The sequence below is a fragment of the Oncorhynchus mykiss genome, chromosome 5, assembly GCF_057628025.1.
Source record: "Oncorhynchus mykiss isolate SJ-2025 chromosome 5, ASM5762802v1, whole genome shotgun sequence".
Taxonomy (NCBI): Eukaryota; Metazoa; Chordata; class Actinopteri; order Salmoniformes; family Salmonidae; genus Oncorhynchus; species Oncorhynchus mykiss.
Genome location: NC_143026.1, coordinates 1,730,440 through 1,757,875, shown reverse-complemented (window position 1 = coordinate 1,757,875; position 27,436 = coordinate 1,730,440). Strand labels below are relative to the sequence as shown.

General features: G+C 42.6%; 1 protein-coding gene across 2 annotated transcripts in view; it reads left to right on the top strand.

The window, feature by feature from the left end:
• The window catches only part of LOC110523108 (lysophosphatidic acid receptor 1), a 79,651-nt gene that overhangs the window by 34,805 nt on the left and 17,410 nt on the right, over nt 1-27,436 (top strand). For both annotated transcript variants that reach the window (XR_016495816.1, XM_021601520.3), the window contains exon 2: nt 7,449-8,208. Coding sequence is in view for 1 of the 2 variants with exons in the window: in XM_021601520.3 (XP_021457195.1) it covers nt 7,470-8,208 (739 nt within the window). In the remaining variant the exon portion in view is untranslated. The remainder of the gene's footprint in view (nt 1-7,448; nt 8,209-27,436) is intronic.

Genomic DNA, 27,436 nt, shown 5'->3' with positions numbered 1-27,436 from the left:
TACATATGACTGGAGAGGAGAGGAGAGGAGAGGGTATGGCTGTATTACATATGACTGGAGAGGAGAGGAGAGGGGAGGGTATGGCTGTATTACATATGACTGGAGAGGAGGGTATTGCTGTATTACATATGACTGGAGAGGAGGGTATGGCTGTATTACATATGACTGGAGAGGAGAGGGGAGGAGGTATGGCTGTATTACATATGACTGGAGAGGAGGGTATGGCTGTATTACATATGACTGGAGAGGAGAGGAGGGTATGGCTGTATTACATATGAGAGGAGAGGAGAGGAGGGTATGGCTGTATTACATATGACTGGAGAGGGGAGGGTATGGCTGTATTACATATGACTGGAGAGGAGGTATGGCTGTATTACATATGACTGGAGAGGAGATGGGAGGGTATGGCTGTATTACATATGACTGGAGAGGAGAGGGGAGGGTATGGCTGTATTACATATGACTGGAGAGGAGAGGGGAGGGTATGGCTGTATTACATATGACTGGAGAGGATATGGCTGTATTACATATGACTGGAGAGGAGAGGGTATGGCTGTATTACATATGACTGGAGAGGAGAGGGGAGGGTATGGCTGTATTACATATGACTGGAGAGGGGAGGGTATGGCTGAAATTCATACAGTACCAGTCAAAAGTTTGGACAACTACTCATTCAAGGGTTTTTCTTTTCTTTAATTTGACTATTTCCTACATTGTAGAATAATAGTGAAAACAAACTATTTAGTAACACATAGAATCATGTAGTAACGAAAAAGGGTTAATCAAATCAAAAGTATTTTATATTTGAGATTTTTCAAAGTAGCCCCCCTTTGCTTTGATGACAGCTTTGCTCACTCTTGGTGTTCTCTCAACCAGCTTCACCATTCTCTCAACCAGCGTCACGAGGAATGCTTTTCCAATGTTCTTGAAGGAGTTCCCAGATGTGCTGAGCACTTGTTGGCTGCTTTTCCTTCACTCTGCGGTCCAACTGATCTCAAAACATCTCAATTGGGTTGAGGTCAGGTGATTGTGGAGACCAGGTCATGTGATGTAGCACTCCATCACTCTGCTTCTTGGTCAAATAGCCCTTACACAGCCAGGAGGTGTGTTGGGGCAATGTTCTGTTGAAATACAAATGATAGTCTCACTAAGCACAAACCAGATGGGACGGCGTATCGCTGCAGAATGCTGTGGTAGCCATGTTGGTTAAGTGTGCCTTGAATTCTAAATAAATCACTGACCGTATCGTCAACAAAGCACCCCCACACAACATCACAACACCTCCTCCTCTTTGCTTCATGGTGGGAACCACACATGCGGAGATCATCTGTTCACCTACTTCACCTCTGCATCTCAAAGACTAGGCAGTTGGAACCAAAAATCTCACATTTGGACTCATCAGACTAAAGGACAGATTTCCACCTTTCTAATGTGCATTGCACCTGTTTCTTGGCCCAAGCAAGTCTCTTCTTGTTATTGGTGTCCTTTTTAAAGGGGTTTCTTTACAGCAATTCAACCATGAAGGCCTGATTCACGCAATCTCTGAACAGTTGATGTTGAGATGTCTGTTACTTTAACTCTGTGACCCATTTAATTGGGCTGCAATTTCTGAGGCTGGTAACTCTAATGAACTTATCCTCAACAGCAGAGGTAACTCTGGGTCTTCCTTTCCTGTGGCGGTCCTCATATGAAAGCCAGTTTCATCATAGCGCTTGATGGTTTTTGTGACTGGACTTGAAGAAACGTTAAGTTGTTGAACATTTTCATTATTGACTGACCTTCATGTCTTAAAGTAATAATTTACTTTTGTTGCTCTTTGCATATTTGAGCTGTTTTTGCCATAAAATTGACTTTTACCAAATAGGGATATATTCTGTATACCATCCCTACCATCCCTACTTTGTCCCAACACAACTGATTGGCTCAAACACATTACAAAGGAAAGAAATTCCACAAATTAACTTTTGACAAGGCACACCTGTTAATTGAAATGCATTCCAGGTGACTACCTCATGAAGCTGGTTGAGAGAATGCCAAGAGTGTGCAAAGCTGTCATCAAGGCACAGAGTGGCTATTTGAAAAATCTCAAATAAAACATTTTGATTTGTTTAACACTTTTGGTCACTATGTGTTATTTCAGAGTTTTGATGTCTTCACTATTTTTCCACAATGTAGAAAGTAGTGAAAATAAAGAAAAACCCCTTGAAGGAGTAGGTTTGTCCAAACTTTTGACTGGTACTATATCAAACAAACAGTGCATTCGGAAATTATTCAGACCCCTTGACTTTTTCAGCATTTTGTTCATTTACAGCTTTTCTAAAATGGATTAAATAAATAAAAATCCTCATCAATTTACACAATATCCCATAATGACAAAGTGAAAACAGGTTTTAGAAATTTTTGCAAATGTATTGAAAATTACAAACAAATACCTTTATTTACAAAAGTATTCAGACCCTTTGCTACGAGACTCAAAATTGAGCTCCGGTGCATCTTGTGTCCATTGATCGTCCTTGATGTTTCTACAACTTGATTGGAGTCCACCTGTGGTAAATTCAATTAGTTGGAAATGATTTGGGAAGACACACACCTGTCTAAATAAAGTTCCGAAGTTGACAATGCAGGAAAAAACAAGTAATGAGGTCGAATGAATTGTCCGTAGAGCTCCAAGACCGTATTGTGACGAGGTACACATCTGGGTAAGGGTACCAAAATATTTCTGCAGCATTGAAGTTCCCCAAGAACACAGTGGTCTCCGTCATTCTTAAAAGGAAGATGTTCAGAACCATCAAGTCTCTTCCTAGAGCTGACCGCCCAGACAAAATGAGCAATTAGGGGAGAAGGTCCTTGGTCAGGGAGTTGACTACATAATTCCATATGTGTTATTTCATAGTTTTGATGTCTTAACTATTATTCTGCAATGTAGTAAATGATCGAAATAAAGAAAAGCCCTTGAATGAGTAGGTGTCCAAACTTTTGACTGGTACTGTACATTTTAAATATACATTTTGACATACATTGTACTTCTCTATACAGCGATCACATAACAAAAATATGTTACTGAACATAAGCTCTTTATCCCAACCCTCAGCCACTCAGACCACCTGTTTGGTTTCCATGTGCCATATATATTTTTCAATTATGCTGTGATGCTTTACGTTTTTGTCAAAGATTTATATACACTGCTCAAAAAAATAAAGGGAACACTTAAACAACACAATGTCACTCTCAAGTCAATCACACTTCTGTGAAATCAAACTGTCCACTTAGGAAGCAACACTGATTGACAATACATTTCACATGCTGTTGTGCAAATGGAATAGACAGCAGGTGGAAATTATAGGCAATTAGCAAGACACCCCCAATAAAGGAGTGATTCTGCAGGTGGTGACCACAGACCACTTCTCAGTTCCTATGCTTCCTGGCTGATGTTTTGGTCACTTTTGAATGCTGGCGGTGCTTTCACTCTAGTGGTAGCATGAGACGGAGTCTACAACCCACACAAGTGGCTCAGGTAGTGCAGCTCATCCAGGATGGCACATCAATGTGAGCTGTGGCAAGAAGGTTTGCTGTGTCTGTCAGCATACTGTCCAGAGCATGTAGGCGCTACCAGGAGATAGGCCAGTACATCAGGAGACGTGGAGGAGGCCCTAGGAGGGCAACAACCCAGCAGCAGGACCGCTACCTCCACCTTTGTGCAAGGAAGAGCAGGAGGAGCACTGCCAGAGCCCTGCAAAATGACCTCCAGCAGGCCACAAATGTGCATGTGTCTGCTCAAACGGTCAGAAACAGACTCCATGAGGGTGGTATGAGGGCCCGACGTCCACAGGTTGGGGTTGTGCTTACAGCCCAACACCGTGCAGGACGTTTGGCATTTGCCAGAGAACACCAAGATTGGCAAATTCGCCACTGGCGCCCTGTGCTCTTCACAGATGAAAGCAGGTTCACACTGAGCACATGTGACAGAGTCTGGAGATGCCGTGGAGAACGTTCTGCTGCCTGCAACATCCTCCAGCATGACCGGTTTGGCGGTGGGTCAGTCATGGTGTGGGGTGGCATTTCTTTGGGGGGCCGCACAGCCCTACATGTGCTCGCCAGAGGTAGCCTGACTGCCATTAGGTACCGAGATGAGATCCTCAGACCCCTTGTGAGACCATATGCTGGTGCAGTTGGCCCTGGGTTCCTCCTAATGCAAGACAATGCTAGACCTCATGTGGCTGGAGTGTGTCAGCAGTTCCTGCAAGAGGAAGGCATTGATGCTATGGACTGGCCCGCCCGTTCCCCAGACCTGAATCCAATTGAGCACATCTGGGACATCATGTCTCGCTCCATCCACAAACGCCACGTTGCACCACAGACTGTCCAGGAGTTGGCGGATGCTTTAGTCCATGTCTGGGAGGAGATCCCTCAGGAGACCATCCGCCACCTCATCAGGAGCATGCCCAGGCGTTGTAGGGAGGTCATACAGGCACGTGGAGGCCACACACACTACTGAGCCTTATTTTGACTTGTTTTAAGGACATTACATCAAAGTTGGATCAGCCTGTAGTGTGGTTTTCCATTTTAATTTTGAGTGTGACTCCAAATCCAGACCTCCATGGGTTGATAAATTTGATTTCCATTGATTTATTTTTGTGTGATTTTGTTGTCAGCACATTCAACTATGTAAAGAAAAAAGTATTTAATAAGAATATTTCATTCATTCAGATCTAGGATGTTATTTTAGTGTTCCCTTTATTTTTTGAGCATTGTGTATTTACTATCAGTTTCTTTCAGCCAATCCTCAGTCATTTCTGTGCTGAGCATGATGAGTGCCCTGTCCTATAAGCATTTTATTTTGTAAATTAACTTTGTATTTGATCAAATACATTTTTTCCCAAAAGTTTACTAAGCACTGGTTGATCAGCTGTTTGAACTATGAAAGGGTGATCTGCTCTTCTTGGGTAGCTGAATGACCGTTGACCCCCTCCAGGTCTGAGGGCACACACAGTTTTCTAGGCTTAAATTGAAGATGTGGAAAACAAGTCACAATGTATTTACCAATCTCAGTAATTTACCATCCAAAAAGCCTTCTGACCATCTTGCCTTTTCTATTAAGAACTTTGGAAGCGTTCAACTTTACATCCTAAATAATAAATGTAATAAAAATATTTATAAAAATGTCCTGAAGCAAAAATATACACAAATAGTAGATTATCTGATGAAATTGCTTTAGAAAGGGGCATAAGACCGGAATGAACCGCTTGCAGAAATAATTTGACAGGACCCAAACGTTAACAGGTGTTGGTAAACAATCAAATAAAATGATTTACAGATCTCCTGATATACCTGACCAATACTGAAAACTCTATGTCCCCCTTGCTATGAATATTTTCAGAATATTCCAAAATCTCTCAATTAAAAAATGCATGTGGCAAAAACAGAAATAATGGCAATAGGAAAAATGTAAAAGAATAACTCACCATCTCCTTTAAGTGGACCACAAAAATACTGCATGCTTAAGGATCAAACCCTTTTTTTAAATTTTTATTCCTAAATTGACACCCAAATCTAACTGCCTGTAGCTAAGGACCTAAATGATATGCATAGTCCTGATACCATTTAAAATGAAACACTTTACAAGAATTACATCACTACACAATATTTTGCATCAATTTTGCACAAATGTGCTGAATTGGTCAATTTATACATTCTCAACTACATAGAGACTAACTATAGAAAACATAGCATGTTTGTATGGTAATACATTTTTGTTTAGTTTACACATTCCCAGGAATGTCATACACGATGGATCATTAGCTTCCCTACAGAAAAGACACTAACCTTCACACATCTAGATGGCCGGGTGGGGTGGGTGTGGAGACAGCAGGTGTTCAAGCTGTAGAACCCAGTTCCTACATTTGAGTGTAAAAATAGATTTTTATCAAACAAAACTATGCTGTATTTTATCTCTGGGACCCTCAGGATGACAAATCAGAGCAAAATTACTGAATGTATCAAACCAGTTGCTGTGATTTTGATATTTTTGCACTATCCTCAAACAATAGCATGTTTATTTTTTTTTTGCTGTGAAATCTACTGTAAGGTGGACACTGCAGTTAGATTAACAAGAATTTAAGCTTTCTACCCATATAATATATGTCTATGTCCCGGAAAGATGGCTGTTGTTTACAATGTCATTCTAGTCTCATTATCTCATATTAAGCAACAACTGTCCTGGTTGAGGGACACCGATCCCGTAGAGGATAATTATTAATAAGTGACAAATATATAAAGATAACTTTATTCCATTTACTCAATAATATGAAAGCAGATCTAATTAAATGGAACATTCTTCCCATAAATTTTAAAGGTAGAATAAACCTCTTGAACGGCATGGCAAGTTTTTAGATTTAATCTTGATAAAACCGAAGACGTTCTTTAAAAAAAGACGACGATAGATAAATGTCTGGTTCTTTATTGACACCGTAGGTTCCTTTACTTTGACGTGAAGCAGAAAAATTATTGCTCTATTTTCATTTTGGACCTTTTTTCCCAGAAAAATAGCCATAACTCAAAAACCGTTGAGGCCTAGACACCATCTTGTTCGGGGCCAACTGCCCATTATGCCAAACCTATGCTCACCAAGTTTCGGCTTCAAAATATTTTCTGTTTAGGAGATAAGGCCACGTCGTGATTCGTGATGTTTTGTACATTTGCAATATGATTCCATTCGCCCTCTTGTGGGATTTATCGGGACAGCCGAAAAATGACCAAAATGTAATTACTTTATAAAACGGAAACCAAATGTCCGAGAGAGTTCGTTTGATGACTTCCCGGTAGATCCGGCCCTGCCTCATGGCCCGACGCCGTCCGCAAATTTTACAAACGTTTTCGGGCGTCTAGTAAGGGACCGTACATTTGCAATATGGACTATCTCACTAAATATATGGCGAATGTCAAAATGTTCCCTTAAGGTATGCTAATATGATATCTGAGTGACAGGTCAGGGCCCCTCCAGTTTTTGCTTGTCCTAGATTACTACTAGCACCTGTCTCCCTAACAACCTACTGTGTCTCCCTAACAACCTACTGTGTCTCTCCAACCCCTGTCTCCTCTCCTCCAGACCCCTAACAACCTACTGTGACTCCCTCTGACCCACTGTGACTCCCTCTGACCCACTGTGACTCCCTCAGACCCACTGTGACTCCCTCTGACCCACTGTGACTCCCTCTGACCCACTGTGACTCCCTCTGACCCACTGTGACTCCCTCTGACCCACTGTGACTCCCTCTGACCCACTGTGACTCCCTCTGACCCACTGTGACTCCCTCTGACCCACTGTGACTCCCTCTGACCCACTGTGACTCCCTCTGACCCACTGTGACTCCCTCTGACCCACCTCTGACCCACTGTGACTCCCTCGCACCCACTGTGACTCCTTCTAACCCCTGTCTCCTCTCCTCCAGATCCCCTAGCCAGTCTTCAAGATGGAGGAGGAACAGTGCTTCTACAATGAGTCCATTGCCTTCTTCTACAACCACAGTGGAAAGTACCTGGCTACAGAGTGGAATACTGTCAGTAAGCTGGTGATGGGGCTGGGTATCACAGTATGTATCTTCATCATGCTGGCTAACTTGCTGGTCATGGTGGCTATATACGTCAACCGCCGCTTCCACTTCCCTATTTACTACCTGATGGCCAACCTGGCGGCCGCGGACTTCTTTGCCGGTCTGGCGTACTTCTACCTGATGTTCAACACGGGCCCGAACACGCGGCGCCTCACGGTCTCCACGTGGCTGCTCCGACAGGGTCTCATCGACACGTCCCTCACGGCGTCCGTGTGTAACCTCCTCGCCATCGCCATCGAGCGCCACATCACCGTTTTCCGCATGCAGCTACACACGCGCATGTCCAACCGGCGTGTGGTGGTGGTGATTGTAGTCATCTGGACCTTGTCTATCGTCATGGGAGCCATCCCGTCGGTAGGGTGGAACTGTATCTGTGACATCGGCACGTGTTCTAGCATGGCTCCGCTGTACTGTAACTCCTACCTGGTGTTCTGGGCCGTATTCAACCTGGTCACCTTCCTGGTCATGGTGGTGCTGTACGCTCACATCTTTATGTACGTGAGACAGAGGACCATGAGGATGAGCAGACACAGCTCTGGGCCACGCAGGAACAGAGACACCATGATGAGTCTGCTGAAGACTGTCGTCATCGTATTGGGTAAGAACCTCCACTACCTTCACAACAGATATGTTAGATACTAGTACTGCGTAGGACCACGTAGGAACAGAGACATCATGATGAGCCTGCTGAAGACTGTCAGGATTGTACTGGGTAAGACCTTACCCTTGACATCCCATAATAACTTAACACAGTATCCCTGTAACACAGTATCCCTGTAAAACTGAGGTCAAGAACCTGGAGTAAGGATTAGGGATGTTGTCATGACCGCCACACTGGACGTCGTCAGTCACGACCGCAGTAAAATTCCACGTGACTGTTGAGCCCAGGTAATCCCCTCTATTGTCCCTCCATCAGGTCCTAATGGCCTGGTACTCAGGGCTCTATGGCCTGGTACTCAGGGCTCTATTGTCCCTCCATCAGGTCCTAATGGCCTGGTACTCAGGGCTCTATTGTCCCTCCATCAGGTCCTAATGGCCTGGTACTCAGGGCTCTATTGTCCCTCCATCAGGTCCTAATGGCCTGGTACTCAGGGCTATATTGTCCCTCCATCAGGTCCTAATGGCCTAGTACTCAGGGCTCTATTGTCCCTCCATCAGGTCCTAATGGCCTGGTACTCAGGGCTCTATTGCCTGGTACTCAGGGCTCTATTGTCCCTCCATCAGGTCCTAATGGCCTGGTACTCAGGGCTCTATTGTCCCTCTTTCAGGTCCTAATGGCCTAGTACTCAGGGCTCTATGGCCAGGTACTCAGGGCTCTATTGTCCCTCATTCAGGTCCTAATGGCCTGGTACTCAGGGCTCTATTGTCCCTCCATCAGGTCCTAATGGCCTGGTACTCAGGGCTCTATTGTCCCTCCTTTCAGGTCCTAATGGCCTAGTACTCAGGGCTCTATTTTCCCTCCATCAGGTCCTAATGGTCTGGTACTCAGGGCTCTATTGTTTCTCCATCAGGTCCTAATGGCCTGGTACTCAGGGCTCTATTGTCCCTCCATCAGGTCCTAATGGCCTGGTACTCAGGGCTCTATTGTCCCTCCTTTCAGGTCCTAATGGCCTAGTACTCAGGGCTCTATTGTCCCTCCATCAGGTCCTAATGGCCTAGTACTCAGGGCTCTATTGTCCCTCCATCAGGTCCTAATGGCCTGGTACTCAGGGCTCTATTGTCCCTCCATCAGGTCCTAATGGCCTGGTACTCAGGGCTCTATTGTCCCTCTAACCTAATCTGGAAAGCAATGAAATCGAAAATCGCAAACACTTATTATCAAAACAGTATTGTGCTTTTAAAACTCACCTCACTGTGATTGATCAATTTGAAGGAAGAACGGCAACCGCGGGTTGATTTGTAAAACATGGTCGTTGTGGATGTTGTTTAAAAGCACAAAGAAATGGACAGCGCTTTCTAAGGTGATGATTCATTCAAAACACCCATATTAGGGCTATAAATGAGCCCAAACCCACCCCCCCACCCCTTTCAAAAATGAATTAAAATAATGATTGTGCCTTTATACAATACATAGCCTACTGCGTATCACACGTGGCAGATAAGCATTAACAACAACAAAAATACTGATTTAAAATATCTTTATTACCTACTTGGTCTATCCTAAATTAAACAAATACAGATTTAGCTTACAATTTATAGCGCATTTGTATTTAATTTTGTATAACCTAGTGAGAGGGCGTTGTTTTATATTTTCATAATTAATTGGGTGACACATTTACCTCTAGCTCCAGAATCTCTCCACCATGCGTTTCCATCTCCTCCTCTCCTCTCCTTCATTCTTTCCTCCAGAACATCTCTCCACCATGTGTTTCCATCTCCTCCTCTTCTTCATTCCTTTCTCCAGAATCTCTCCACCATGTGTTTCCATCTCCTCCTCCCCTCTTCTTCATCCCTTTCTCCAGAACATCTCTCCACCATGCGTTTCCATCTCCTCTTCTTCATTCCTTTCTCCAGAACATCTCTCCACCATGCGTTTACATCTCCTCTAGAGGTCGGCCGATTAATCAGAATGGCCGATTTCAAGTTTTCATAACAATCGGTAATCAGCATTTTTGGACACCGATCATGGCCGATTACATTGCACTCCACGAGGAGACTGCGTGGCAGGCTGACTACCTGTTATGCGAGTGCAGCAAGGAGCCAAGGTAAGGTGCTAGCTAGCATTAAACGTATCTTATAAAAAACAATCAATCTTAACATAATCACTAGTTAACTACACATGGTTGATGATATTACTAGTTTATCTAGCTTGTCCTGCGTTGCATATAATCAATGCGGTGCCTGTTAATTTATCAATGATTCACAGCCTACTTCGCCAAATTGGTGATTTAGCAATCACACTGTCATTGCACCAATATGTACCTAACCATAAACATCAATGCCTTTCTTATATTAAATACACAAGTATATATTTTTAAACCTGCATATTTAGTTAATATTCAAATGTATTTATGTAGCCCTTCTTACATCAGCTGATATATCAAAGTGCTGTACAGAAACCCAGCCTAAAACCCCAAACAGCAAGCAATGCAGGTGTAGAAGCACATGTAATATTGCCTGCTAACATGAATTTCTTTTAGCTAGGGAAATTGTCACTTATCTTGCGTTCTGTGTAACAGGGTCAGGGTATATGCAGCAGTTTGGGCCGCTTAACTCTTTGCGAACTGTGTGAAGACTTTCTTCCTAACAAAGACAGCCAACGTCGCCAAACGGGGGATGATTTAACAAAAGCGCATTTGCGAAAAAAGCACAATCGTTGCACGAATGTACCTAACAATAAACATTAATGCCTTTCTTAAAATCAATACACAGAAGTATATGTTTTTAAACCTGCATATTTAGCTAAAAGAAATCCAGGTTAGCAGGCAATATTAACCAGGGGAAATTGTGTCACTTCTCTTGCGTTCATTGCACGCAGAGTCACGGTATATGCAACAATTTGGGCCGCCTGGCTCATTGCGAACTAATTTGCCAGAATTTTACGTAATTATGACATAACATTGAAGGTTGTGCAATGTAACAGGAATATTTAGACTGATGGATGCCACCCGTTAGATAAAATACGGAACAGTTCCGTATTTCACTGAAAGAATAAACGTCTTGTTTTCGAGATGATAGTTTCCGGATTCGACCATATTAATGACCTAAGGCAAGTATTTCTGTGTGTTATGTTATAATTAAGTCTATGAATTGATAGAGCAGTCTGACTGAGCGGTGGTAGGCACCAGCAGGCTCGTAAGCATTCATTCAAACAGCACTTTACTGCGTTTGCCAGCAGCTCTTTGCAATGCTTCAAGCATTGCGCTGTTTATGATTTCAAGCCTATCAACTCCTGAGATGAGGATGGCAATACTAAAGTACCTAATAGAACATCCAATAGTCAAAGGTCTATGAAATACAAATGGTATAGAGAGCAACGTCCTATAATAATAACTACAACCTAAAACTTCTTACCTGGGAATATTGAAGACTGATGTTAAAAGGAACCACCAGCTTTCATATGTTCTCATGTTCTGAGCAAGGAACTGAAACGTTAGCTTTCTTACATGGCACATATTGCACTTTTACTTTCTTCTCCAACACTTTGTTTTTGCATTATTTAAACCAAATTGAACATGTTTCATTATTTATGAGGCTAAATTGATTTTATTGATGTATTATATTAAGTTAAAATAAAAGAGTTCATTGTTCATTCAATATTGTTTTAATTGTCATCATTACAAATATATATTTATGAAAATCGGCCGATTAATCGGTATCAGCTTTTTTTGGTCCTCCAATAATTGGTTACGGTATCAGCGTTGAAAAATCATATTCGGTCGACCTCTAATTTCCTCCCCTCTTCTTCATTCCTTTCTCCAGAACACAGAGAAGGGCTGTCAACAGTTTAATGAAATATGTGTCCTTGTGAAAACATGTTACTATTGATGTTCCCGAACATATTTCACTTGGTTTCCCACATTAATCACTGGGTAGCTGCATGAACAGGGTTGGTGAGCCCATGACATCCAGAGTACTGGGTAGCTGCAGGAACAGGGTAGGAGAGTCCATGGTATACAGAGTACTGGGTAGCTGCAGGAACAGGGTTGGAGAGCCCATGGTATACAGAGTACTGGGTAGCTGCAGGAACAGGGTTGGAGAGCCCATGGTATACAGAGTACTGGGTAGCTGCATGAACAGGGTTGGAGAGCCCATGGTATACAGAGTACTGGGTAGCTGCATGAACAGGGTTGGAGAGCCCATGGCATCCAGAGTACTGGGTAGCTGCATGAACAGGGTAGGAAAGCCCATGGCATCCAGAGTTTAGGTGGAATATCACCTGTTGCACAACAAAATAACCAGAGTGGCCTACCCAGCATGAGGGAAACAAGGGGTTCTCCATTCCACTATACATACAGACAACATGCATTTCCCCCTGCCCCTGTTCCTGCCAATTTTGATAATGGGCCATTCTAAATTTAAACTATGTTATGGTATGGGCAGGCATAATAATTTGTTCTTAACGGACTTCCCTAGTTAAATAAAGGTAAAAAATGTTTCAGCATGATAATGTCGCAAGGATCTGTACGCAATTCCTGGAAGCTGAAAATGTCCCAGTTCTTCCATGGCCTGCATACTCACCAGATATGTCACCCATTGAGCATGTTTGGGATGCTCTGGATCAACGTGAATGACAGCTTTTTCAAGTTCCCACCAATATCCAGTAATTTCACACTGTGGCCATAATCTGATCAACTCTATGTGAAGGAGATGTGTCACACTGCATGAGGCAAATGGGAGCCACGCCACCTACCTTTTCTTTAAGGTAACTGTGACCAACCGATGCATATCTGTATTCCCAGTCATGTGAAATCCATAGATTAGGGCCTAATTTATTTATTTAAATTGACTGATTTCCTTATATGAATTGTAACTCAGTAAAACCGTTGAAGTTGTTGCATGTTGCGTTTACATAGCGTTTTAGTTAGGTCCTAGCAAAGAGAGATGGACTCTTAAGCTTCCTGCTCAGTGGTTAATGTGTCAGGGTTGTGGAGTTGAACAATACAACTGATTGTCCGGGACAACTGCAGTGCCTGACACCATAGCAGCCCTGCTGCCAGACATGTCCCAGTGTCTGCAAAGCACGGCATAACGTCACATTGTTGAAGCACCAGAACCAGTCTTTACAGTAGTACAGGTCATAGGTCATAGCAAAAGCCAAGCCATGAACCCCAGTACGGTGGAGGAGGCCAGTGGTTTGTCAGACTTACCATTCCAGTTTCAGCATTATCTCAGTCCCTTTCTCACCGGACTGAGGAGAATTTACAGTCAAGCACATCCAATTATTTATGTTTTTGTTCTGTCAGATTTGTCGCAATCAAGCAACACTACAATTTTTTTTCTAAAATGACAGAGCTCTAAGTTAGATAAATTGACCACCAGGTACAATAGTGATATCTATTGTATTTTGTAGAATGAGTTGTGAGGTTCTCAGTATCACAATATATCACTTCTCAAAGCTATTGTTTGCTTCAGCTGCCTACTATTTACTAATGATGTGTATATTTCTGAGGAAGCACGGTGGGTGGATTTTGAAGTTTTCTCTCTCTTCAGCTGAAGTGAGTTTAGTTTAATAGTTTGTAGGGAAACTTAACATATTTCCAAGTAACACATCTGGAAAGCAGATGAGGGCAGATTACAGCTTTCTGCTTAAAATATGTCCTGATTTCTCCTGGGAACATCTATCAGAGAAAAGAGCAGGATCCCCAACTAGCACCAACCCATCTGCCCATAAACACACCCCACATGATAACCTGTTCTGGGAATAGTGCACTACGTTTGACCAGGGCTCTGAAGTATAATATAAAGGTGACGAAGATACCCAGGAACATCCACATTCACCTGTCACTTTTTATTGGCTAAGGAAGACCAGTGTCACTGTGATGAAGAGCCACTCAGGTGTGAAACAAACAAGAGTTTTATTAGTACCAGGTGTGTTTCCCAGCAGCTCCTAAAGATGACAGAGATGGAGCTATGGGACCTGGGCTGGCTGACACGGACACTCACACTAACACTAACACTCACTCACTCACTCACTCACACACTAACACTCACTCACTCACTCACTCACTCACTCACACACTAACACTCACTCACTCACTCACTCACTCACTCACTCACAACCCAGGACTGTAACCTGAATCTGATTGATTGTCCTTATTAACGAATCTCTGTAATGACACCAAATGTAAAGTTTCAGATTACTGAATAACCCTGTCTAATTCACTGTTATATCACTCTTTCACACGCGCACACAGAGGGAGAGAAAGAGAGAGAAAGACAATAATACTGTTCTAGATTCAGACACACTGCCTTTGAAACAATGAGTTGTGTGTTTCTGCCCTGTGAATTCAGAACAAACAACTGGCTGCATCACAAGTGGCACCAGGGCCCATAGGGGCTCCCTACATAATGGTCGTAGGGCTCTGGTCAAGGGTAGTGCTCTATGTAGGAATAGGGTGCCATTTGGGGCACAGACACTAGCCAAGCCCTCCCATCTCTGGCCTGCCTGCCTTAAACCATGGGCCAAGCCCTCCCATCTCTGGCCTGCCTGCCTTAAACCATGGGCCAAGCCCTCCCATCTCTGGCCTGCCTGCCTTAAACCATGGGCCAAGCCTTCCCATCTCTGGCCTGCCTGCCTTAAACCATGGGCCAAGCCTTCCTATCTCTGGCCTGCCTGCCTTAAACCATGGGCCAAGCCCTCCCATCTCTGGCCTGCCTGCCTTAAACCATGGGCCAAGCCCTCCCATCTCTGGCCTGCCTGCCTTAAACCATGGGCCAAGCCCTCCCGTCTCTGGCCTGCCTGCCTTAAACCATGGGCCAAGCCTTCCCATCTCTGGCCTGCCTGCCTTAAACCATGGGCCAAGCCCTCCCATCTCTGGCCTGCCTGCCTTGGACCATGTCCTCCCATCTTGAACCATGGACCATGTCCTCCCATCTTGAACCATGGACCATGTCCTCCCATCTTGAACCATGGACCATGTCCTCCCATCGTGAACCATGGACCATGTCCTCCCATCTTGAACCATGGACCATGTCCTCCCATCGTGAACCATGGACCATGTCCTCCCATCGTGAACCATGGACCATGTCCTCCCATCGTGAACCATGGACCATGTCCTCCCATCGTGAACCATGGACCATGTCCTCCCATCGTGAACCATGGACCATGTCCTCCCATCGTGAACCATGGACCATGTCCTCCCATCTTGAACCATGGACCATGTCCTCCCATCTTGAACCATGGACTCCCATGGTCGGTTTGACAGCTGTATGCATTCTCCTGAGCACAACTCATCCGCTTCATTCTGTCTTTCCATGTCTACACTTCTGCAGTCTGCCTAATTCTGCAAAGCTGTGGATCCAACAACGTTGGTCAGTTATTTTTTTATCCCAATAGCTGATCCCAATAGCTGTTTCCATAACGTCAGCTATTCTTCCTGGGGTCCAACATAGAACAAAATATACATTACAAACATTGAACAAGTAGATGTTAGAGAAAATACCTTGCATGCACTTAACATTTTATGTGATTTAGTATCTGTCCAGACATCGATAGCGTTAGATGTTATTTTGATGTTTTCTTGAAGTTGGATTTACTTTTTACCTGATTTTGTAAAGCATTCAATTTAGTGATGGCTCTGTATATTATTGGAGATTTGTCCTTGGTCTGAGGGGTGTCAGATTACCAGAATTTGCCTGTCTGGTTTGGTGGTTATGTTTATTGCTAGTAGACATTAATTGGTCTGAAATAAATATATATTTTTTTACATTCTTTAGAAAAAAATCAAGACTGGACACTAATTTGCTTTCATCAGGAAACCATGAGCAGTTCAGATGCATTGAGTTGAAGTTCTAGGGGAAGCCGTGAGAGATTAAGATTCATTGGGTTGATGTTTATTCATATAGAGCGAGGAAGAGCTAGTCTGGCAGCCATGTTTTGAGAGTTGGAGCTTTTTTAGGTATTTGTTTTGCTACAGATGATCATATGACTGGACACTACTCTAGGTGTGACAGAACCAGAGTTTGAATCACCTGATGCAGAGTGCTGGATGTTCGATAGTCAGAACATTGTCTTGTTATGGCAATGTCCTTAGCAATTTGAATTACAACGTTATCTATATGTTCAGACCAGAATAGAGCTGCATTGGATGTGACGTGACGTTCAGTAGTCTGGTCTTTTTAACTTGTTTTACAGCCAACCCTTCCTTCAAAAAGTTTAATTGATGGTCACCAGTAAGCATATATCTTGGACCAAATACAATACATTTTGTTTTAGAAAAATATTCCAACACCAATGTGTTCAAATTAACCCACTCCTCTACTCCATCTTTACTAATGGTTTACCCTCAGTAATGAACGAAGCAAGACAGACACTGTTCTTAGTTCTCTGCTCAGTACTACATATGTTAGTTTATTAAATGTTGATGCAGCACTATACATTGTATAGTCATCAGCATACGTAACCACTCTTGCTTCGTTCATTACTGAGGGTAAACCATTAGTAAAGATGGAGTAGAGGAGTGGTCCTAGGCAACTGCCTTGAGGAACACCATAAGATAAAGAGAATAGAGGATTGGTCCTAGGCAAGCTGCCTTGAGGAACACAACACGCTAAAGATAGAGTTGTTGTATTTATTATGGATCCCCGTTAGTTCCTGCCAAGGCAGCAGCTACTCTTCCTGGGGTTTATTATGGATCCCCATTTAGTTCCTGCCAAGGCAGCAGCTACTCTTCCTGGGGTTCCAAACAATTAAGGCACTTACATCACACACACAACAAAAAGTAAAACAGTACAGTATATAGCATTATTACACCACTACATATCTACAATACAACATGTATAATACCACCAATAATACAATGCATGTCTGTTCCTGTCTCTCTTCACAGTCCCCGATGTTCCATAAGGTGTATTTTTAAGTTTTTAAAAAATCTGATTCTACTGCTTGCATCAGTTACCTGATGTGGAATAGTTCTATGTAGGCATGATTGTGAAGAGACCTTTGGTGGCATGTCTTGTGGGGTAGGGATACACCGATATTACATTTTTGGCCAATACCGATATCCCATATTTTCCATGCCCCCAAAAAAACGATACTGATAACCGATATTTATCATTTTTGCGGCCTTTTAAGCATTCTAGTAGAGCTAAATAGTTAACACACACACGTGGACGCAGCGCTCTAAGGCACTGCATCTCAGTGCAAGAGGCATCACTACAGTCCCTGGTTTGAATCCAGGCTGTATCACATCTGGCTGTATTTGGGAGTCCCATAGGGCGGAGCACAATTGGCCCAGCATCGTCCGGGTTTGGCCGGGCTAAGCCGTCATTGTAAATAGGAATTTGTTCTTAACTGACTTGCCTAGTTAAATTAAGGTTACACACACACACCACACTGACCAAAAAATTTATTTTGTTGGCATTTACGTATGTCCCCATTACCAGTAAAACATAATCAATACCTATTTCTTTCACTTACTTGCTGTTTTGTTGTTCATTTGGTCAGGATTTCCTCATACATGTCAAGCAGTGAAGTTTCAGCTCTGTCTGTCCGTGTCCTCTTCCTCGGCGTGCACTGTAACTGTGTTCGTTTCCATCTTGTCCAGCCATGTCTGTCCGTGGCCTCTCTTCCTCGGTGCTCACTGTCACTGTGTCCAATTCCATCTTGTCCAGCCATGTCTGTCCGTGGCCTCTCTTCCTCGGTGCTCACTGTCACTGTGTCCGTTTCCATCTTGTCCGGCCATGTCTGTCCGTGGCCTCTCTTCCTCGGTGCTCACTGTCACTGTGTCCGTTTCCATCTTGTCCAGCCATGTCTGTCCGTGGCCTCTCTTCCTCGGTGCTCACTGTCACTGTGTCCGTTTCCATCTTGTCCAGCTCTGTCTGTAACATTTCACGTAAACCCTGTTTCTTGTCTGCATCGAGGTACCGGTCCTTGTACCTAGCATCGAGCATGGTGGTGACTCAGTAAAGAGGCTCAGAGAGAATGCCTGTTAAAGAAGTAGCGGTCCTTGTACCTAGCATCGAGCATGGTGGTGACTCAGTAAAGAGGCTCAGAGAGAATGCCTGTTAAAGAAGTACCGGTCCTTGTACCTAGCATCGAGCATGGTGGCGACACAGTAAAGAGGCTCAGAGAGAATGCCACCTTTGTAAGTTTTAACCCCATGGTCTGTGTTTGGCAGTTTTGTTGACCAGGCGTTTCAATGCCATGACAGAGGGCATCACGTCTGCTGCTGGCGCAGTTGATTAACTTATTTCTCAGTTGGTCGAATGGCGCTAGGAATGGGTTCATGTTTCCAAATTTCAAACATGTTCTCAAATGCCCTTGAAACGCCAGCAGCGGTATGAGAACCAGCACATTCTTGAGCAATACGGCTTTCCGTATTTCCGTATTTTTCATGGCGTCATTACGTCATCTATTTACGTTATATAGGTATGTAGGTCATCTACCTACGTTATGTAGGTCATCTGCCTACGTTATACAGGTATGTAGGTCATCTACCTACGTTATACAGGTATGTGGGTCATCTACCTACGTTGAACAGGTATGTAGGTCATCTACCTACGTTATATAGGTATGTAGGTCATCTACCTACGTTATATAGGTATGTAGGTCATCTACCTACGTTATATAGGTATGTAGGTCATCTACCTACGTTATATAGGTATGTAGGTCATCTACCTACGTTATATAGGTATGTAGGTCATCTACCTACGTTATATAGGTATGTAGGTCATCTACCTACGTTGAACAGGTATGTAGGTCATCTACCTACGTTATATAGGTATGTAGGTCATCTACCTACGTTATATAGGTATGTAGGTCATCTACCTACGTTATACAGGTATGTAGGTCATCTACCTACGTTATACAGGTATGTAGGTCATCTACCTACGTTATACAGGTATGTAGGTCATCTACCTACGTTATACAGGTATGTAGGTCATCTACCTACATTATACAGGTATGTAGGTCATCTACCTACGTTATACAGGTATGTAGGTCATCTACCTACGTTATACAGGTATGTAGGTCATCTACCTACGTTGTACAGGTATGTAGGTCATCTACCTACGTTATACAGGTATGTAGGTCATCTACCTACGTTGTACAGGTATGTAGGTCATCTACCTACGTTATACAGGTATGTAGGTCATCTACCTACGTTGAACAGGTATGTAGGTCATCTACCTACGTTATACAGGTATGTGGGTCATCTACCTACGTTATACAGGTATGTAGGTCATCTACCTACGTTATACAGGTATGTAGGTCATCTACCTACGTTATACAGGTATGTAGGTCATCTACCTACGTTATACAGGTATGTAGGTCATCTACCTACGTTATACAGGTATGTAGGTCATCTACCTACGTTATACAGGTATGTAGGTCATCTACCTACGTTATACAGGTATGTAGGTCATCTACCTACGTTGTACAGGTATGTAGGTCATCTACCTACGTTGTACAGGTATGTAGGTCATCTACCTACGTTATTTAGGTATGTAGGTCATCTACCTACGTTATTTAGGTATGTAGGTCATCTACCTACGTTATACAGGTATGTAGGTCATCTACCTACGTCGTACAGGTATGTAGGTCATCTACCTACGTTATACAGGTATGTAGGTCATCTACCTACGTTATACAGGTATGTAGGTCATCTACCTACGTTATACAGGTATGTAGGTCATCTACCTACGTTATACAGGTATGTAGGTCATCTACCTACGTTGTACAGGTATGTAGGTCATCTACCTACGTTATACAGGTATGTAGGGCATCTACCTACGTTGAACAGGTATGTAGGTCATCTACCTACGTTGAACAGGTATGTGGGTCATCTACCTACGTTATACAGGTATGTGGGTAATCTACCTACGTTATACAGGTATGTGGGTCATCTACCTACGTTATACAGGTATGTGGGTCATCTACCTACGTTATATAGGTATGTAGGTCATCTACCTACGTTGAACAGGTATGTAGGTCATCTACCTACGTTATACAGGTATGTACCTCATCTACCTACGTTATACAGGTATGTAGGTCATTTACCTACGTTATACAGGTATGTAGGTCATCTACCTACGTTATACAGGTATGTAGGTCATCTACCTACGTTATACAGGTATGTAGGTCATCTACCTACGTTGTACAGGTATGTAGGTCATCTACCTACGTTGAACAGGTATGTAGGTCATCTACCTACGTTGTACAGGTATGTAGGTCATCTACCTACATTATACAGGTATGTACCTCATCTACCTACGTTATACAGGTATGTAGGTCATCTACCTACGTTATACAGGTATGTGGGTCATCTACCTACGTTGAACAGGTATGTAGGTCATCTACCTACGTTGTACAGGTATGTAGGTCATCTACCTACATTATACAGGTATGTACCTCATCTACCTACATTATACAGGTATGTACCTCATCTACCTACGTTATACAGGTATGTAGGTCATCTACCTACGTTATACAGGTATGTAGGTCATCTACCTACGTTGAACAGGTATGTAGGTCATCTACCTACGTTATATAGGTATGTAGGTCATCTACCTACGTTATATAGGTATGTAGGTCATCTACCTACGTTATATAGGTATGTAGGTCATCTACCTACGTTATATAGGTATGTAGGTCATCTACCTACGTTATATAGGTATGTAGGTCATCTACCTACGTTATATAGGTATGTAGGTCATCTACCTACGTTGAACAGGTATGTAGGTCATCTACCTACGTTATACAGGTATGTAGGTCATCTACCTACGTTATACAGGTATGTAGGTCATCTACCTACGTTATACAGGTATGTAGGTCATCTACCTACGTTATACAGGTATGTAGGTCATCTACCTACGTTATACAGGTATGTAGGTCATCTACCTACGTTATACAGGTATGTAGGTCATCTACCTACGTTATACAGGTATGTAGGTCATCTACCTACGTTGTACAGGTATGTAGGTCATCTACCTACGTTATACAGGTATGTGGGTCATCTACCTATGTTATACAGGTATGTAGGTCATCTACCTACGTTATACAGGTATGTGGGTCATCTACCTACGTTATACAGGTATGTGGGTCATCTACCTACGTTATACAGGTATGTAGGTCATCTACCTACGTTATACAGGTATGTAGGTCATCTACCTACGTTGTACAGGTATGTAGGTCATCTACCTACGTTATACAGGTATGTGGGTCATCTACCTACGTTATACAGGTATGTGGGTCATCTACCTACGTTGAACAGGTATGTAGGTCATCTACCTACGTTGTACAGGTATGTAGGTCATCTACCTACGTTATACAGGTATGTAGGTCATCTACCTACGTTATATAGGTATGTAGGTCATCTACCTACGTTATACAGGTATGTAGGTCATCTACCTACGTTATACAGGTATGTAGGTCATCTACCTACGTTATACAGGTATGTAGGTCATCTACCTACGTTATACAGGTATGTAGGTCATCTACCTACGTTGTACAGGTATGTAGGTCATCTACCTACGTTATACAGGTATGTAGGTCATCTACCTACGTTGTACAGGTATGTAGGGCATCTACCTACGTTGTACAGGTATGTAGGTCATCTACCTACGTTATACAGGTATGTAGGGCATCTACCTACGTTGTACAGGTATGTGGGTCATCTACCTACGTTATACAGGTATGTAGGGCATCTACCTACGTTGTACAGGTATGTAGGTCATCTACCTACGTTATACAGGTATGTGGGTCATCTACCTACGTTGTACAGGTATGTAGGTCATCTACCTACGTTATATAGGTATGTAGGTCATCTACCTACGTTATACAGGTATGTAGGTCATCTACCTACGTTATACAGGTATGTAGGTCATCTACCTACGTTATACAGGTATGTAGGTCATCTACCTACGTTGTACAGGTATGTAGGTCATCTACCTACGTTGTACAGGTATGTAGGTCATCTACCTTCGTTATACAGGTATGTAGGTCATCTACCTACGTTGTACAGGTATGTAGGTCATCTACCTACGTTATATAGGTATGTAGGTCATCTACCTACGTCGTACAGGTATGTAGGTCATCTACCTATGTTATACAGGTATGTAGGTCATCTACCTACGTTATACAGGTATGTGGGTCATCTACCTACGTTATACAGGTATGTAGGTCATCTACCTACGTTGAACAGGTATGTAGGTCATCTACCTACGTTATACAGGTATGTGGGTCATCTACCTACGTTATACAGGTATGTAGGTCATCTACCTACGTTGAACAGGTATGTAGGTCATCTACCTACGTTGAACAGGTATGTAGGTCATCTACCTACGTTATACAGGTATGTGGGTCATCTACCTACGTTATACAGGTATGTAGGTCATCTACCTACGTTATACAGGTATGTAGGTCATCTACCTACGTTGTACAGGTATGTAGGTCATCTACCTACGTTATACAGGTATGTAGGTCATCTACCTACGTTATATAGGTATGTAGGTCATCTACCTACGTTATACAGGTATGTAGGTCATCTACCTACGTTATATAGGTATGTAGGTCATCTACCTACGTTATACAGGTATGTAGGTCATCTACCTACGTTATATAGGTATGTAGGTCATCTACCTACGTTATACAGGTATGTAGGTCATCTACCTACGTTATATAGGTATGTAGGTCATCTACCTACGTTATACAGGTATGTAGGTCATCTACCTACGTTATATAGGTATGTAGGTCATCTACCTACGTTATACAGGTATGTAGGTCATCTACCTACGTTATATAGGTATGTAGGTCATCTACCTACGTTATATAGGTATGTAGGTCATCTACCTACGTTGTACAGGTATGTAGGTCATCTACCTATGTTATACAGGTATGTAGGTCATCTACCTACGTTGTACAGGTATGTAGGTCATCTACCTACGTTATACAGGTATGTAGGTCATCTACCTACGTTATACAGGTATGTGGGTCATCTACCTACGTTATACAGGTATGTAGGTCATCTACCTACGTTATACAGGTACAGTGCCTTGCGAAAGTATTCGGCCCCCTTGAACTTTGCAACCTTTTGCCACATTTCAGGCTTCAAACATAAAGACATAAAACTGTATTTTTTTGTGAAGAATCAACAACAAGTGGGACACAATCATGAAGTGGAACGACATTTATTGGATATTTCAAGCTTTTTTAACAAATCAAAAACTGAAAAATTGGGCGTGCAAAATTATTCAGCCCCCTTAAGGGGTCACTTACTCTGCATCTTACAATGACACGGCAGTAGGAACAAAACATGAAACATTTGGACTCTTCAGAACAAAGGACATGATGTCCATCGCTCGTGTTTCTTGGCCCAAGCAAATGTCTACTTATTGGACACTTAGTAGTGGTTTCTTTGCAACAATTTGACCATGAAGGTCTGATTCACGCAGTCTCCTCTGAACAGTTGATGTGTCTGTTACTTGAACTCTGTGAGGAATTTATTTTACCTACAATCTGAGGCTGGTAACTCTAATGAACTTATCCTCAACAGCAGAGGTAACTCTGGGTCTTCCTTTCCTGTGATGGACCTCATGAGAGCCAGTTTCATCATAGCACTTGATGGTTTTTGTGAATGCCCTTTAAGAAACTTTCAACGTTTTTGACATTTTCTGTATTGACTGACCTTAATGTCTTAAAGTAATGATGGAATGTAATTTCTCTTTGGCAAAAACAGCTTAAATAAGCATACTATGGACTTGGTCTTTTACCAAATAGGGCTATCTTCTGTATACCACCCCTACCTTGTCACAACACAACTGATTGGCTCAAACGCATTAAGAAGGAAAGATATTTCACAGCTTTTAACAAGGCACACCTGTTAATTGAAATGCATTCCAGGTGACTCCCTCGTGAAGCTGGTTGAGAGAATGCCAAGAGTGTGCAAAGCTGTCAAGGCAAAGGGTGGCTACTTTGAAGAATCTCAAATATAAAATATATTTTCATTTCTTTAACACTTTTTTGGTTACTACATGATACCATATGTGTTATTTCATAGTGTCTTAACTATTATTCTACCATATAGAAAATAGTACAAATAAAGAAAAACCCTTGAATGAGTAGGTGTGTCCAAATGTTGGCTTCTATGGTGGCTTCTAACTCTAGCACGGCCTACTGTACTGTAGCACGGCCTACTGTAGCACGGCCTTCTGTAACACGGCCTACTCTACTGTAGCACTGCCTACTCTACTGTAGCACGGCCTACTGTACTGTAGCACGGCCTTCTGTAACACGGCCTACTGTACTGTAGCACGGCCTTCTGTAACACGGCCTACTGTACTGTAGCACGGCCTTCTGTAACACGGCCTACTGTACTTTAGCACGGCCTTCTGTAACACAGCCTACTGTAGCACAGCATGCTGTAACACAGCCTGCTGTACTGTAGCACGGCCTTCTGTAGCAAGGTCTTCTGTAGCACGGTCTTCTGTAGCACGGTCTTCTGTAGCACGGTCTTCTGTAGCACGGTCTTCTGTAGCACTGTCTTCTGTAGCACGGCCTTCTGTACTGTAGCACAGCCTACTGTACTGTAACATGGCCTCTTGTACTGTAGCACGGCCTGCTGTAGCACAGCCTACTGTAACACAGCCTACTGTACTGTAGCATGGCCTCCTGTACTGTTGCACGGCCTACTGTAGCACGGCCTACTGTAACACAGCCTACTGTACTGTAGCACGGCCTCCTGTACTGTAGCACGGCTCAGCTCAGTCTTGGGTGAAAATTAGGTGAAAAATTGTGTTGACGCTATAGCTTTTTATCTCAGCGAGACTACTCCATGACTGAAACCAAAACCTCCTCAGAGACGTTGCATTTGTCCCAAATGGCACCCTATTCCCTACATAGTGCACTAAAAGTAGTGCAATATGTAGGGAATAGGGTGCACTATGTAGAGAATAGGGTGCCATTTGGGACGACGACATAAATATTAGAAATGATATTAAAAACAACATCATAATGGCTTCCTGTAATAGAGAAATAGGACACCAATTCCTGCATTTACCCCCAGTGCCATTTTCAAACATAATTATTGAAAGTGCCTTTTAGACCAAATTAGTTCAGGAATAGTTTCCATTTCTGCAGAAGAGGGTGACAATTTAGTCATTCAGAACCATTTCTATAAGAGATCTATGAGGAAGTGATGCTGTTGATGAGAATGATGATGAGGCAGAGATGGTTCCTTTCAGCACATTGTGTCGTCTGTTTGTTATATGGGGCCTTTGTGATATACCCTAGTAGGACACCAGACCACAGAGTAGTGACTGGCCTATAGCGAGAGTACTATAGCAGAATACTAGAACAGCTTTCAGAGGACATGAGAGGAACAGATGTGTTATTTTAACTCTCCCAGTCTGACATCTGAAGAGAGTTAGACTGTTTCAAACATATCATATCTCAATGTGAATGTTCCTAACTGAATAGACAGACAATGTGAATGTTCCTAACTGAATAGACAGACAATGTGAATGTTCCTAACTGAATAGACAGACAATGTGAATGTTCCTAACTGAATAGACAGACAATGTGAATGTTCCTAACTGAATAGACAGACAATGTGAATGTTCCTAACTGAATAGACAGACAATGTGAATGTTCCTAACTGAATAGACAGACAATGTGAATGTTCCTAACTGAATAGACAGACAATGTGAATGTTCCTAACTGAATAGACAGACAATGTGAATGTTCCTAACTGAATAGACAGACAATGTGAATGTTCCTAACTGAATAGACAGACAATGTGAATGTTTCTAACTGAATAGACAGACAATGTGAATGTTCCTAACTGAATAGACAGACAATGTGAATGTTCCTAACTGAATAGACAGACAATGTGAATGTTCCTAACTGAATAGACAGACAATGTGAATGTTCCTAACTGAATAGACAGACAATGTGAATGTTCCTAACTGAATAGACAGACAATGTGAATGTTCCTAACTGAATAGACAGACAATGTGAATGTTCCTAACTGAATAGACAGACAATGTGAATGTTCCTAACTGAATAGACAGACAATGTGAATGTTCCTAACTGAATAGACAGACAATGTGAATGTTCCTAACTGAATAGACAGACAATGTGAATGTTCCTAACTGAATAGACAGACAATGTGAATGTTCCTAACTGAATAGACAGACAATGTGAATGTTCCTAACTGAATAGACAGACAATGTGAATGTTCCTAACTGAATAGACAGACAATGTGAATGTTCCTAACTGAATAGACAGACAATGTGAATGTTTATAACTGAATAGACAATCAATGTGAATGTTCCTAACTGAATAGACAGACAATGTGAATGTTCCTAACTGAATAGACAGACAATGTGAATGTTCCTAACTGAATAGACAGACAATGTGAATGTTCCTAACTGAATAGACAGACAATGTGAATGTTCCTAACTGAATAGACAGACAATGTGAATGTTCCTAACTGAATAGACAGACAATGTGAATGTTCCTAACTGAATAGACAGACAATGTGAATGTTCCTAACTGAATAGACAGACAATGTGAATGTTTCTAACTGAATAGACAGACAATGTGAATGTTTCTAACTGAATAGACAGACAATGTGAATGTTTCTAACTGAATAGGCAGACAATGTGAATGTTCATTTGCTGTTTTTCTCTGGTGTGTGTGTTCTTTTCTCAGGGGTGTGTTAGGGTTGGGCTGTGTTGTGTTTTAGTCTCTGTTCATCCCTGCCATCTGGTATAAATTTGTCCTCATCATGTTCCCACAACTTCCCAGGTCTCAGTAACTAGGAGGGAGAAGTGTTCTCACACAGCCTCTCTCCCCTTTCATACAAGGTAACCTGCTTAAATGACCAACGTCCCGTCGCACTCATGTCAGTAGACATGAAGTGCTTTGATAGGCTGCTCATGGCTCACATCAACACCATTATCCCAGAAACCCTAGACCCACCCCAATTCGCATACTGCCCCAACAGATCCACAGATAACACAATCTCAATCGTACTCCACTGCCCTTTCCCACTTGGACAAAAGGAACACCGATGTGAGAATACTTGTCATTGACTACAGCTCAGCGTTCAACACCATAGTGCCCTCAAAGCTGATCACTAAGCTAAGGACCCTGTGCCTAAACACCTTCTGCAACTAGATCCTGGACTTCCTGACGGGCTGCCCCCCAGGTGGTGAGGGTAGGC